This window comes from Heterocephalus glaber, unplaced genomic scaffold, assembly GCF_053883595.1.
Source record: "Heterocephalus glaber isolate CG9 unplaced genomic scaffold, H.glaber_assembly_v1.0 deba00001532, whole genome shotgun sequence".
Classification (NCBI taxonomy): Eukaryota; Metazoa; Chordata; class Mammalia; order Rodentia; family Bathyergidae; genus Heterocephalus; species Heterocephalus glaber.
In genome coordinates this window covers 17,487,881-17,502,375 of record NW_028258330.1, presented here as the reverse complement: position 1 = coordinate 17,502,375, position 14,495 = coordinate 17,487,881, and the positions used below count along the sequence as shown (strand labels likewise).

General features: G+C 45.5%; 1 protein-coding gene across 7 annotated transcripts in view; it reads right to left on the bottom strand.

The window, feature by feature from the left end:
• Positions 1-8,926, bottom strand: part of Gpcpd1 (glycerophosphocholine phosphodiesterase 1) — a 55,249-nt gene extending 46,323 nt beyond the window's left edge. For 4 of the 7 annotated variants that reach the window (XM_004840786.4, XM_013070719.3, XM_087188688.1 and 1 more), the window contains exons 1-2: positions 7,985-8,146; positions 1,126-1,201 (exon numbers count right to left, since the gene is read on the bottom strand). In XM_004840786.4, coding sequence (XP_004840843.1) covers positions 1,126-1,174 — 49 coding nt within the window. In that variant the 5' untranslated portion in view covers positions 1,175-1,201; positions 7,985-8,146. Of the gene's footprint in view, positions 1-1,125; positions 1,202-7,979; positions 8,147-8,828 lie in introns of those variants that run through there. The other 3 variants (XM_021255027.2, XM_021255025.2, XM_021255026.2) reach the window with 3 other exon arrangements.
• Positions 8,927-14,495: the final 5,569 nt, after the last annotated feature.

Below are 14,495 nucleotides of genomic sequence, written 5' to 3'. Positions count from 1 at the left end.
CCCTCCACTGGCCAGCAGTCTCCACGCTACAGAATTCCACCCCGGGCACAGAGTACTAGTTGATTTGACTGAGAACAGGACCTTGGTGTGGTGGTGCATAACCTGTCATCCCAGCCACCACAGGAGCCTGTGGATTGCAAGTCTGAGCCCAGCTTTGGCAATTGTGCAACTTAGCAAGACCTTGTCTCAAAATGCAAGTAAAAATAAATTTCAAAAATGAGGGCTGGGGATGTAGCTCAGTGCAGATGCCCGGGTAACATGAACTTGGACACACACACTGCCAACTACTATTAGTGTTACTAGTTATAAAGTTCTTTTAATGCATGTTTACTACGCGCCTAATCCATGCCAACCACTGTGTTAGGTGCAGGAATTTAGCATAAATAAGACAAGGTCATGTTTCACAGGGTTCACAAATCCATCCATAAATGAAATCCCTCAATACGGTAATTCTATAAAATCTCTAGGAGATGCTATAAAAGAGTGCTGGGATCCTGGGAAAACTTCCTAAGGGACCTCACCGTCTGGAACATGGGTGTTCAAGGGTGAGGATGGGCACAGATTTAGGCACAGCAAACAGAATTTGAGAAAATCTGAGGAGGGAAGGAAGAAGGAACGCAGCAGATCTGCAGACTGCAGTGTGGTCAGCGTTTTCCAAGTACATTCAGTGTGGAAGTACACAACCCAGGGTGGTATTGCTTGATACATGCTCTAACAGGAAAAGCATTTCTGTACTTCAACAGACAGCACCAACACAGTGAGGTGGAAAGAAGCCTCCCACACAGTGAGCAGTTATTGTGGCCAGATTCCTTGCCAACTTCATGCACTAACACAACTTCCCTCATTTCCATGTTACTTCTAAAAATCAGGGCCCAGCTATCATCACCCTGTGGAAAATTGAATACATTCATAGCTTTCTTGGCAAACACAAGAATAAGACACTTGAAATTTTTTTCTCTATGAGTCAGTTTACTACGCCTCTATCACACCTCTGATAGGCAAGGGGGTAAAAGACCTTTTCATCTAAAAAATTAGCCCACTCTAATAACAATTCCACATTTAAAACAACTCAGATAAGAAAAATGCTTACTTTATTTAAAAAATCATTGTAAAGTAAACCTTTACCTGGTAAGAGAGATCCTCTTATTTCAAAGGTAACCTGAGAAGGCGTCATTCTGATGGATTTATTTTAGGATTCTTCCTAGGAAGAAAAAGAAAATGTCACTTAAAGTACATGAAGATACTAGCATCAGACGGTTACCACCAAGAAACCATGTTAAACTGAGAACTATGTTTATAAGTATTTTAAAAAACAGTACAGTACTTACAAAAAGAAAGTAGCATTTAATATCTATGCAGCTTTATGCTGGGTTTGCTGTTTTTTAAAACTAAGGAGTAAATATGAATGAAGAGATGCCAGGTATACACACACCTGTAATCCTAGCACTCAGGAGGCTGAGGCAGAAGAATCATCCTGAGTTTAAGGTCAGCCTGGACTACACAGTCAGGTCACGGCCAGCCTGAACCAGTGCTACACTGTCTCAAAAAAACCAAAGAGGGGGGCCAGGGATTTAGCTCAGTGGTTTTGCTGCCTGCTGCACAAGTGCCAAGGGCCCGAGTTCGATCCCCAGTACCAACCCCCCCCCCCAAAACCCAAAGAGGGTAGGGGATTTAGCTCAGTGGCACCACAAGGTCCTGAGTTTGATCCCTGGTACAAAAAAATAAATAAATAAAAATGAGGCAAACCAGGGGTGGTGATGCACACTTGTAATCCCAGCACTTGGGAGGCTGAAACAAGCCAATTACCAGGAGTTGAGGACAACCTAGGGTTACATAGTTCAGTTCGAGGTCTGCCTTAACTACAGGGTGAGACCTTGTCCCAAAAAAGCCACAGAAGAAAAAAGCAAAAAAAGAAAATGATGGATGCACATTGAGCTGATACTCTTAAGTGAAATAAATAGGACACACATGTAAATACTGAATAGTTTCTCTGGTGTGAGAAACCGAAAGTGTAAATAAGGACTAAAAAGTGTAATAGATAATGTGAAATAGGAAGAAAAGGGGTGAAGGGGAAGTGGGAGGGGTAGGGGAAAGGAAAGAAGGGAATGGAATTAATATGAGAAAAGGAAAAAATGAAACAGTCTTTGTAAACAGGGACAGATGGAGGGTTGAAGGGGGGGCAGGGGAAGGGGGAAAAAATAAGAACCAAGAGAGATTATGTAAAGGTGCAAATTTCCAATGATGAATGTCATTATACTGTGTACCTAAAATGTATCAATAAAATTAAATTTTAAAAAAGATTAGATTATCAGATTCAAAAAAAAAAAAGAAAATGAATCTCTATCATGGGCAAGATTCACTTCAGAGCCCTTTTCTGTAAACTGACCATATAAACAGTGTGGGGACAGCACTGGTGCCAGAAAGTACTGCAAAAGGTAACCTTAAAGAGCATTCTCTTAAGAATGCAGGGGACAGAAATACTGAAAAACAAAGTGTCCAAATTGTTTACAAAGTCAAAATTCTTAGCCTGCCATGGTGGTGCATGCCTGTAATTCCAGCGCTTGGGAGACTGAGGCAGGATTGCCATACCTGGGCTACATAGTGAGTTCAAGGCCAGTCTAAACTAGTAGTGAGACCCTATCTCAAAACAAAACAGATTCTCTTGCCACACACTTTCTCTTAGGCTAAGCAGCTGTTTGGAATTCAACCTATCTTTCCTGACCAGGCTCATGTTATGGAAGGGAAAAAACAACTACAAATTTTTTTAAAAGTTTGACTCAGAGAATTTCTACTTTAATATCAAGGTACCAATTTTCATAACAAGGAAACAACCAAACAAGCACCACTCATTGAAACAAACTAGTTAAGTTTTGCAACAATTTTAAGAATCTGATTCTCAAACATAATGTAACTAATCTTTAAAAACCCTTCACCCAAATCAGTCTTTTCAGATTTTCTCTTTATTATCACAGAACCATCATTATACAAATTCTGAAGGCTTCACATTTAAAGTCTCAACTATGATCTACCATCAAATCCTATCAATTACATATAATTCATCTTGTACTCACACCATTGCTTCTAGTTACCAACTTCATTCAAAACCTTATCTCCTAGTCTCATATAGTGGCCCATTACTGGGATCCCAGCACTTGGGAGGCTGAGGCAGGAGGATCGTTGTAAGTGCAAGGCCAGCCTGAACTACATAATGAGACCCTGCCTCAAAAAACAAACAAAACCATGTCTACTACTTGAATTTCAGCTTCTAAATCTCTATCACTAGTACATTTTCTGTCAATTAGAACATCTTTTCTCACATCCCTGGCTTGGAGTCATTTTTATTACTTATAGAAATCTAAACTTCTAAGGATTTGAAGTCTTTCACTGCTTTATACACATTTGCTCTCAAGCAAATTGTTTCCTTTAATTCCTTTCTCAGCCAAACAATCTGCTTACCACCCTCTAACTTGAAATGAAGACAGGGACTAGCTCTAAATATCCACACTTACAGGTTTAGAGACACAGGCATACTTCAAGATAGTTATGTAGTTCAAGTAAGGAACCACATGCTCTACTCAAGGATACATCATACTCTACATAAATTCTAACACCTCCAAAGACTTGCACACCAATCCACCAAAGTTCCTAAAGGAATTCCAATCATGTCTTTATTCTTCATCATTTCCATTAACTCACCAGATAAATTTTATTTTCACTTACAGATTATAAAACAATACTAAAGTACCTATCATAGCTATTCATTCTTCTGATCTCCTTTGCTTCCCTCCCCTCCCCTGAAAACATGTATAACTCACATCTGAGAAAGACTGCTACCGGAGTGAAGGCAGATCTCCATCAGCAGTTCTCAGGGAAGGCAATTTCACCCCCCAGGGAATAGATCTGGTAGAGTCAGGTTTTTGTTCACAATGGGGAAGGATGCACCTGGTATCCAGTAGGTAGATGCTAGCAGTGCTTCCATACCACACAATGCAAACAGCCCTCCAGAAATAACTGTCTCCAAATATCAGTAGGGCTAAGGTAAACAGGGCATGGTGGCACATGCCCGTAATCCCAGCACTTAGGAGGCTGGTGCAGGAGGATCACTGAGAGTTCTAGGCCATAGTGAATTCAAGGTCAACTTGATCTACATAGTGAGACCCTGCCTCATAAATAAATAAATAAATAGATAGGGGTGAGGTTCAGAATATGTACAAAGTGGGATCAAGAATCTCAGCTCAGGGCTGGGGATTTAGCTCAGAGGTTCCTACGGCTGCCTTGCAAGCACAAGGTCCCAAGTTCGATCCCTGGTATCAAAAAAAAAAAAGGAATCCCAGCTCAATGTTAGCTGTAAACTGTATAACATCACATTTACAGCATTACATGCAAATAAGTAAAACAAGACCACCAATGTGGTGTCATGTTGCCTTAGGTGAAGTATTGTATTTGGCAATTGTTCTAATATTTCAGTTAAAAAATGTAATATTCTACAGAAAACTTGTTCATGCAAAACTTTCTAGGATACCTAGATACTGTGTCTAAAAGTAAGCGTAATCTATTTAAAATATATATATATCTAAAAACAAAAAAATACATATATCCAGTTAGCCAGATATCCATATATCCAGTTCTGGAACTGTCAAAGACCGGCCTCAACCTAAAAGTAGCTCTAGACTATTAACCTCTTAGCTTCTCATCTAAATATCTTAATAGTTCTCTTTTAAAATGGTATCTACATATGGAGGGAAGGGGACTTGAAGGGGGGGATGGGATAAAATAAAATAAAAATTTTAAAAATAAAATAACATCTAATGTGAATCTGAGTAGACGCCCAGGAGTTCAAGTAATTTCTAATCAATGTTCACTGAAGCACTTCAGTATTATATTTAACATATCTGTATCATATCAAGAATTAAGGCCAAGCCAGGTGTGGGAGGGCATAACTGTAATTCCAGAACACAGGAGGCTGAGGTAGAAGGATTGCTCCAAGTTTGAGGCCAGCCTGTACTACACAGCAAGACTTATCTCAAAAACAAACAAACAACAGGGACCCTGTTTCAAAAAAAAAGAAAAGAAAAAATTAAGGCTAGCAAAACAGCTCAGCTTTTAAGCCAGTGAATTAATTTTAAGAGACAACATTAGCCCTATCAGCCAACAAAATGGCTGAAAAATCAACCTCAGTCTTAAACTATAAACTTTCTCACCCATTATTTACTGCCACAATTCTCAACAAAGGATATTCCCTTATAATTCCATAGTTTGTACTCAATTCAAATAATTTAAAGTAAGATGTAATTATTCCTATGTATAAAAACCAACAGCTAAAAAATAAAAAAATAAAAAACAACAGCTGCTGGGTGTGGTGGCACGTGCCTGTAATTCCAGCACTTGGGAAGCTGAGGCAGGAGGACTGACAAAAGTTTGAGGCCAGCCTGGGCTACATAGTGAGTTCAAAGCCAGCCTGAGCTACATAGGGAGACCCTGTCTCAAAAAAAAAAAACAAAAAAAACCCACCAGGTACAAAATTATCTCTTGATTTCTACTACATTAAGACAAACAAGAAACACATAAATTTAATAAAAGAAAAATCAACTAATTACTAAAACTGAACTCTTCAGTGCTAAAGTTCCTGTAAAGTGCCTACAGTAACTTAGCAGTGAATAGTTGCAGCAAATGTATTACACAGAACTATATACACAGCCAGGTGTGGTGGCATGGCCTGTAATTTGGGAGGCTGAGGCAGGAAGATTATAATTTTGAGACCAATTTGGGCAATTTAGCAACTTAGCAAGAACTCGTCTCAAAAAATAAAAGGACTTGGAGTTAGCTCAGTGTGAAGGCCTTGTGTTCCATCCTCAGTTGGCAGGTGTGTGTAATATATACACAAACACAAAATCATCCCCTTAAAAACCTCCTCAAAAGTCAACAAAGCGATCTACCACTAAATTGAAAAGCCAAGCATCCTACTTCAATTTCCACCCACCAAAAATGTAAAGCCATATGGAACAAAAGCCCAGGGAGCTGCTTGGAAGGCAGTTTACCCTCTTACCAGTAGAGGCCACAATTCTGGTGCAGGATGGAAGCATGCAGTTTTGGCACCCAACTACTGCACCACCAAGCACCATTAGCAGAGTAAAAACTGTTCCATCGTGGAATGAAAGACTTGCAAATCCACCCATGCCTTCAACAAGCAACAACACTGCAGATTGGACAGGTGAGGTCTCCACACATTTAAAAAAGAGTAAGGCAGGGCCGGGCATTTAGCTCAGTGGTTTCACCCGCCTGCTGTGCAAGTGCAAGGACCCAAGTTCGAACCCCGGTACAAAAAAAAGAGTAAGGTGAAAAATGCTAGTCATCGTATGCGGAGCTGACTGTATAGGTAATTTAACCAACTCAGGTATTACAACATAAACAGACCACACTTCCTCAGACAGATTTTTTAAAAAACAGAATCTATAATCTTCATTTTGTACTTTTTGAAGGTAGCATTCTCATCTAAGATTTTCTGTAGTATTTAACACTACGTTTAACATTTTAAAGAACCAAGCAATTAGCAAAATATAACATTGTAATTTATAGCAAAAAAAAAAATCACACTATGTGGCAAAATTAATCTATTCTATGTCTGTGGTGCCATAAACTTGATATAATTTTTCACTTAAAAGACAATAAAAATAAATTTATTCTGTCAAATAAGCTTGCCCCACCAGCTTGAGAAATAAGAGAGGTTTAAGCAAACCAAGGTACAGGAACACTTAATTTAAGACTGAATTAAAGTCGGTATTTTTAGCTAGAGTACATCTGGCCAAAAAGAACATCCCTGTTCTCCCTCATCATTTTTCAAAGGAAAAATACCGTCTCTAATTCTCCTCGCTAGACTCCAGCAACTTTGATTCCTTTTCCCCTCTTTTTTTTGAGACAGGATCTCAACTATGTACAGCAGTCCAGGGTGGCCTTGAACTAGCAGGGATCCTCCGGCCTCAGCCTCCGGAGTGCTAGGATTACAGACATGCGCCACCACGCCCAGTTCACCTTTGCAGATTTAAACTTTGTCTAGAACAAAATCAGGAATGGACTTGGCCATGAGCGGTTTTACCTCTTGCTTTATTCTTTGTGTCCAGAACACTAAGAACTGAAAAAAAAAAAGACTGACAGCTTGTATTTATTTCATTGCTTAATAACGGTCAGAAATGTAGCAAAAAAGTAACACAAATCACTAGAGTAGGTGGGTAGCAGCCAGAAGTATGAAAAAATCATCATCAGACCCCAACATCCTGTTGGTTCAATCAGTTCCTCTGTGAGTACTGCAGACGGACGCCGCAGAGCCCTCAAGGTGAAAGAATTCTCTCCGACGCCTGACTGGCTAGCGCCTGGGCAGGGTGAGGGCGCTGGCAAAGCATCCAAGAGGCCGGGGCGGGGGGATGCATGGGACTACCACAAGGGGGCTTCTCCCCCAAAGTCAGCGAGGCGGTCTGCGGGGCTCTGGAAGCAGCGGGCCTAGGAGCACCGGGGCCGCAGCCTTCAAATCCGCCCGCGGCACCGCTGTCCGCTCCCGGGCCAGGAATATTCCCGACAAAGTGAGGCGCCCCGCTCGCTGGGACAGCTGAGCGACACCGGCCCACCCTAGACTTTCTGTCCCGATCACGTATTACTCTGCCGCTCCGACTTTTCTCGTGCGGTCCCCGCTTTTCGGCGATTTCAGGAACCCGGCAGATGCCAGCGCCCCAAGCCACCCCAGGGGCGCGAGAACTGCTGAAGGGCACCGCGTCCCGGCCGCGCGCCGGTGCGTCTTTGTCCCTGAACTTGGCCCCGGTGCACGCGCGGAGTCCCGACTGTCAACTCCGATGCCGAGGGACCCGAGCAGGCGGCCGGCGAAGGGGCTGCAGCACCGCGAGCGCAGGCGCGCGGCCACCCGGAACCCGGGACTCGCAGCTGCGACCCCGCCCGCGCCGGCCGCGCGGATGCCTCGGCCGCCCGCTCACCTCACCTGCCGCAACGTGGTCAGCGCCTCTGCGCCGCCGCCGCCGCCCGGGAGCGAGGCCGAGCCAGGAGCCGGACACCCGCGCGCCTCCCGGCGGCCCGCGGCAGCGCCAAGCGAGCGTCAGAAGCGCCTCCGCTCAAACCGGTTTCAGCTGCTCCAGACCAAACTGCCAGGCCGGCCCGCGGGGCGGGGCCTGACCTCACGCCCGGCGCCTTCTCGGCCAATCAGCGGCCGTGCGCGGAAGGCGGGCTCTCACGTTCCTGGAAAGGGACCGCGACGGCGGCCGGCGGTGGCTGGGAATCCCCGGGTTCCCTCCCCCAGTGGTGTGCTGTGAGCCCACGCGGGGTCGTGAGCTCCTCCCGGGGTTTGCCCAAGCCGCCTTCGGGACGATGAAATGTGGAAGCTGAAGCTGCAGATTTGTATTCCCGTTTTTCCCTATTTGAAAACGGACAGCTGGGCGTGGCGGTGCAACACTATTGATCCCAGCACTCTGGGAGGCTGAGGCAGGAGGATCATGGAGCCCAGGCTGAGAAAATAAGCGAGACTGTCTCATAAAATAAAGGAGTGGGATGTAGCTCAGTGTGAAGCACCTGGGTTCAGTCCCCAGTAACACACACACACACACACACACGGAGGCCTAATGTTTTCTGGAAACTTTAGCCCAAACAACAAACACACTTAGATCAAATTATTAAAATTGAAAATAAGCCGGGCGTGATGGCAAGCGCCAGTAATCTTAGCACTCGGGAGGAGACAGGATTGCTGCAAGTTCGAGGCCAGCCTGGGCCGCGTAGCAAGACTCGATCTCAAGAAAAACAAAATAAACAAAACACACACACACACCACCTACCTCTAAGGGAGATGTTGCAGCTCTGCTTCAGTGAGAGCTTGATCCTCGGTTGGTTCTCAGGCACCTTCTGAAAAGGCGTTTGGCTTGGCTGAGCACTTTCGATAGGGCTTCAAGTCTTATCATCGAGTTTTATATTGAAGCTTAGATTTGATTCCGGGCATTTCTGATGACGTCACCACTCAGTTAATAAACAGGGTGCAAGGTTTGGTTTGGTTTGGAGGGTGGCGTTCTGTTTTTGTCTCATTTTGGTGGCTCTCATTTTAACCTCAGTTCCTTAAAGAATTAAAGTTTCCTCCTAATTATGTACCATTATCTGTTAAAGTCTGCTGTTGTACATTTCCTGAGAGCTTGGAGTTGCTTTCATTCCTCTGCTGTTAGACCTCAGGAACGACTTTTTTCTAAGCAGTTTGCTTCCTTTGAATGTTTATAGTAGATCTTTATTTTCCTGTGGTCAGTTTTTTTCTTTTCTTTTTTTTTTTCAGTACTGAAGTTTGCGAGCCTTGCCCTGAGCCACAAGTACAACCCTTTTTTCTTTTTTCTATTGAGCCAGGGTCTTGCTAAGTCACTAAATTGTTCAGGTTGGGCTAAAATTTGTGATCCTCCTGCCTCAGCCTCCCAAGGTGCTGGGATTACAGGGGTGCACCAACATGCTTTGGCCTGTAGCCACCATTTAGTGAAGGTTTTATTTGCCTAATGTTTATAGTTCAAGATGGAAGGCCTAATGCATACTCCTTTCCTAAATCTTTTTTTTTTTTTCTAAATCTTGTTGAAATAACAGATTTTTTGGTTTTTTTTTGAGACAGGGTCTCACTGTAGTTCAGTGTAGTTCAGACTGGCCTTGGACTCATTATCTACCTCAGGCTGGTCTTGAGCTTGTGGTAATCCTCCTGCCTCAGCCTCCCAAATGCACAGGAGTACACCACCTCGCCTGGCTTGAAATAACAATTAATGTTGGCTCTCCATATTCTCCTGTTCAACATTGGCAGATTCAATCAACCATGGATCCAGGTGTTCAGGGAAAACTGCACCTGTGCTAACCAAGCACAGACTTCCTTTCTTCCCGTCATTCACTAAATAACATGGTGTAATAGCTCTGTACTTAGCATTTGCATTGTACTGGGTTGTACAAGTAATCTAGAGATGATTTAAAATATAAAGAGGCCGTGCATAAGTTACATGCAAACACCATGCTGTTCATATAAGGCCCTTTTGAGACAGGGTCTCGCTATGTAGCCCAGGCTGGCCTCGAACTCACAGTTATCCTCCTGCCTCAGCCGCCCTGCGCTGGGATCACAGGTTTGGACCACCCCATCGGGCCAAGCTACTGTTATTAATCCACCTCACAGAAAAGGAAACAAAGGCCACTGAGGCTGAATAACTTAGCTGGTTCAGCTGGCTTCCTGCTTGATACAAACAGCTAACACTCTTGGGATCTCAGTTTTATGGTTTAGACGATGCCAGTTTTATAGCTTACAAAGCCGAGATAGGAACTGCCTCATCAAAGGCAAGAACGCAACTGGGAAGGCGCCTTGTGTGTATCACCTGGTTAGAGAGAACAATGCTACTTTCCACAGTTCTCCACAGACGCCTTGTAACACCGCCCAGGATGTGCTCCCCGCGGACCCTGGACAGCTCCTCCCGCGGCAGCGTCCCCTCCTCAGTTTGCGGACTTGCAACTGGAGGTGAGCGGTTCCGGAAGCAGCCAAAGCTGCGGTCGCCTCTGCCTCAGAGCCCTTCTACAGTAGCGAGCAGCGCGCCGGGCTTCCCGGGCTGGGTGGCGGGCGGCCTGGTGCGGCCGGCTCGGCTCTGTCTCGGCGGAATGATTCAGAGCTTGGCGCTGCGGTTTCTGACCTCCGTGCTCCCTGTGTAATCTGCAGGAATTCCAAGAACGGCACAACAGCCCCGAGACAGCCTTCCCGTTCCAGCTGTTTCTGTCCGATGTGGGCAACACTGTACACTTCGCACATCATCCGGTGTTGGTGTGCGCCTTTTTTCCCTCTGCTTTTTAAATCTGGGTGCTACCTGCTGTTGCCCAAGAGAGCCCAGATTAATAATTATTTTAATTGGGGGGGGTACCGGGGATCAAATTCGGGACCTTGTGCTTTCGAGGCAGGCTGCAGAACCACTGAGCTAAATCCCCAGCCCTTAATTTTTATCACTACATGTTTGCAGTACATGATTACATTCATTGTGAGTTGGTTCATACACATAACACATCTCAATTTTTTTACTGTCCCTCCTCCTTGTAGATCTAGTGGGCTTTCTCTGAATAGACCACTTTGTACACTGAAATTCTTTTTTTTTTTTTTGGTACCGGAGATCGAACTCGGGACCTTGCGCTTTCGAGGCAGGCGCCGGAACCATTGAGTTAAATCCCCAAATAGCCCACTTTGTTTGGTGTAATTGTGCCTTGGAGTAGCTGTTGCATTGGCCAGGCAATAGTTCTTCTATGAAACTATGGTTTGTAAGAATGATCCACATAGAAGAATTAAGATTTCATCAAAGTAAGATTCATTACAGTATTGGGCCTGGCATGACAGTGCACTCCTGTAATCCCAGTACTGTACCTTGGGAGGTTAAGGCAGGAGGATCTAAAGTGTGAGTCCAACCCAGGCAACTTAGTGAGTTAAGGGAGAACCTGTCTCAAAATTTTAAAAATTTTATGGGGCCGGGGATTTAGCTCAGTGGCACCTCACCTGTCTTGCAAGCACAAGGTCCTGAGTTCAACTGAGTACCAAAAAAACAAACAAACTTTAGCCAGGCGTGATGGCACATGTCACCTGAGTGTAATCCCGGCACTCAGGAGGCTGAGGCAGGAAGGTTGGCTGGAGGGTCACCATCTGAGGCCAGCACTGGCTACATAGTGAGTTCAAAGGCAGGCTGAACTACATAGCAAGACTCTGTCTCAAAAAACAAGCAGGGGATGGTGGCGCACACCTGTAGTCTCAGCACTCAGGAGGCTGAGGTAGAAAGGTCACCATGAGTTCGAGGCCAGCCTGAATCATACAAGATCCTATCTCAAACTGCCCCCCTCCAAAAAACAAACAAACAAAAGGTACCCAGTTTAGTGGATTGTGTGTGTGTGTGTGTGTGTGTGTGTGTGTGTGTTCCTCTAAGATACCATATTGCTATGCATTCCAGGGTTGGCCTTGGAACTAACTATACAGCCCAGGCTGGCCTCAGCCTTCCAAGTGCTGGGATTACAGTCATGTGCCATGCCTGGCAAGAACTCATTTTAATATCAGCTCTGTTTAACAACTGGCTTGTGAAATTTTAAATAAACAAATGGCTCTTGGGAGCTCCTAGAAGCTGGCTACAATGTACTTCAGGAGAGGTACTGTCTTGAGAAACTGGCTCAGCCCTTCTAGGATGTGCCGCCAGCAGTGTAGACAGCACAGAAGTGCAAACAAGCCAAGTGTTTACCCCCAAGTCCATGCCTCCAGGAATGGGCACTTTGCATGCCCACTGGCTTGTCCCACTGTGGGCAGTGACAGAGGACACTGCTGGGCAGACAGGAGGAGCCAGGACCCATAACCCCACAGGTCAGCTCCAGGATGGGCTGGGGACGAATAGGACCTGCTTCCTGGAGAGCAGGCTCTTCCGAGTGCATGTGAGTGTGTGTGCGTGTGTGTGTGTGATGTGCAGTAGAACCAGGGCCTTGCACACACTGGGCCAGTGCTCTCTTGAGCTGCGCCTCATGGCCAGCTCAAAAAATAAAAACTGAATGTGGTGACCAGGATTGGGAAATACAGTCCCAAGTGCTGCTAACAGAGAGCTTGAAGTTGGGCAGTCTGGCATGGTGGCACAGCCTGTTATACCAGCACTCAAGAGGCTGAGGCAGGAGGGTCTCTTGAGTTCAAGGTCAGTCTGGCCTACATAGTGAGTTCAAGGCCAGACTGGACTACAGAGCAAGACCAGGTCTCAAAAAACACAGGAAGGGATGTGTGTTCCTCCAGTTCCCAATCTGGGCTGGCTCTGGACTCTAAGGACTTGATGCTCAGCTCTTTCCTCATAGCCCTCTAGACTCCCTGTGCACCCTGACCCACCCTCCATCTGCATTGCTACAGTAAACACACAAGAGGGGCTATGGCAGGCAGAAGATCTTGGGCCGTCTGATTCAGGGTGGGCTCCTGGCCCCATCCCGTCCTCGGCTCCTCCCTCGAGACTGGCTCACCTCATCCACCAGTGAAGTGAGGGACACAGACCTTCAAACTGCAGTGCTGCCCACACCCAATGCTGGCCAGCGCTAACATTCAGTGCACCCCCTCACCCCTGGCCCCCAAGAGTCCTGCAAGGGCAGCGAGTGTTTCAGTAGATCCAAGGAAAGCGTGAGCGTCTACAGCTCCTACACACTCAGAATGCAGCCTCCAGCATCTGTGACCCCGTCTGTCCCCTGAGGTCCTTGAGCTAGATTTGCTTAGTTTTATTTTGTTTTTTGAGACAAAGTCTCACTGTGTAGTTCAGGCTGGCCTTGAACTCACTATGTAGCCCACACTGGCCTTGAATTCATGGTGATCTGTCTGCCTCAGCCTCCCCAGTGCTAGGACTACAGGCATGCATCACCACGCCTGGCCCACTAGATAAATTCTGTTTTTCAGTACTAGGAATTGAACCCAGGACCTTTGCACAGAGCTACATCCCAGCCCTTTGTTTTGTTGTTGTTGTTTGTTTATTTTTTGAGGCAGGGTCTTGATGAATCATTAAATTTCGTAGCCTGAGCTCAAACTTGCAAATCTTTTGCCTTAGCTGCCAGAAGTGCTGGGATTACAATCATGCACCACTATGCCTTGAACAATATATTTTCTTTTTTTCTTCTTCTCCTCTTCCTCTTCTTCTTCTTCTTATTTTGCTTGTTGGTTGGTTGGTTTTCTTTTTTTTTGGTACGGGTGATTGAACAAGGGACCTTGTGCTTACAAGGCAAGCAGCAGAACCACTGAGCTAAATCCCCGGCTCCTGATTTTGTTTTTGATACAGGATCTTCCTATGTAGTTCAGGCTGGTCTTCAACTCACTATGAAGCCCAGGCTGGCCCCAAACCCTTGGTGATCTTCCTGCCTCAGCCTCCTGAATGCTCGGATTACAGGCATGCACTACCACCAGGCCTGGCTGTGGACAATGTATTTCCAAGAGCTCTCACTGGAGGAACGCTAACCAAACTTTAAGGTGCTGCCAATACAGGTCATCAGGAATTATACTGGCACCCAACATCACAGGGGTACCTTGTACACACAAGTACTAGTCCCTGAAGGTTGCCTGGTGCCGAAATCTTGGGTGTAAATTGCATTCTCATGACCGAAGGCCAGTGAACAAACCACACCCTGCAGCTCTGCACTCACTTTTACATAATGACTCATGGAAACAAAGCAAAGTGGGAGACATTGGGCAGAAGGTAAACATCAAACACCAAGACCATAACCAGAGTCTCTGGTTTCAATCACCTGTAGCTTTTCCTACATCACATTCGCTGAGTGTTTGCAGGAATCAACCAATGTTTTATTGCTATTTCTACTGCTAGTGTTGGGGCTCAGAAAGTGATACCCCAAAGCAAGGCCTCAGTTCTGACCTCCCCTCCCATCCCTCAACCCCAGACTCCCCCAAGATTAAGCAATAGAAAGCAGAATTCCTCCTTCCAAGGCAGGGCCTAGAAACCAGAATCCCTTCCCTAAAG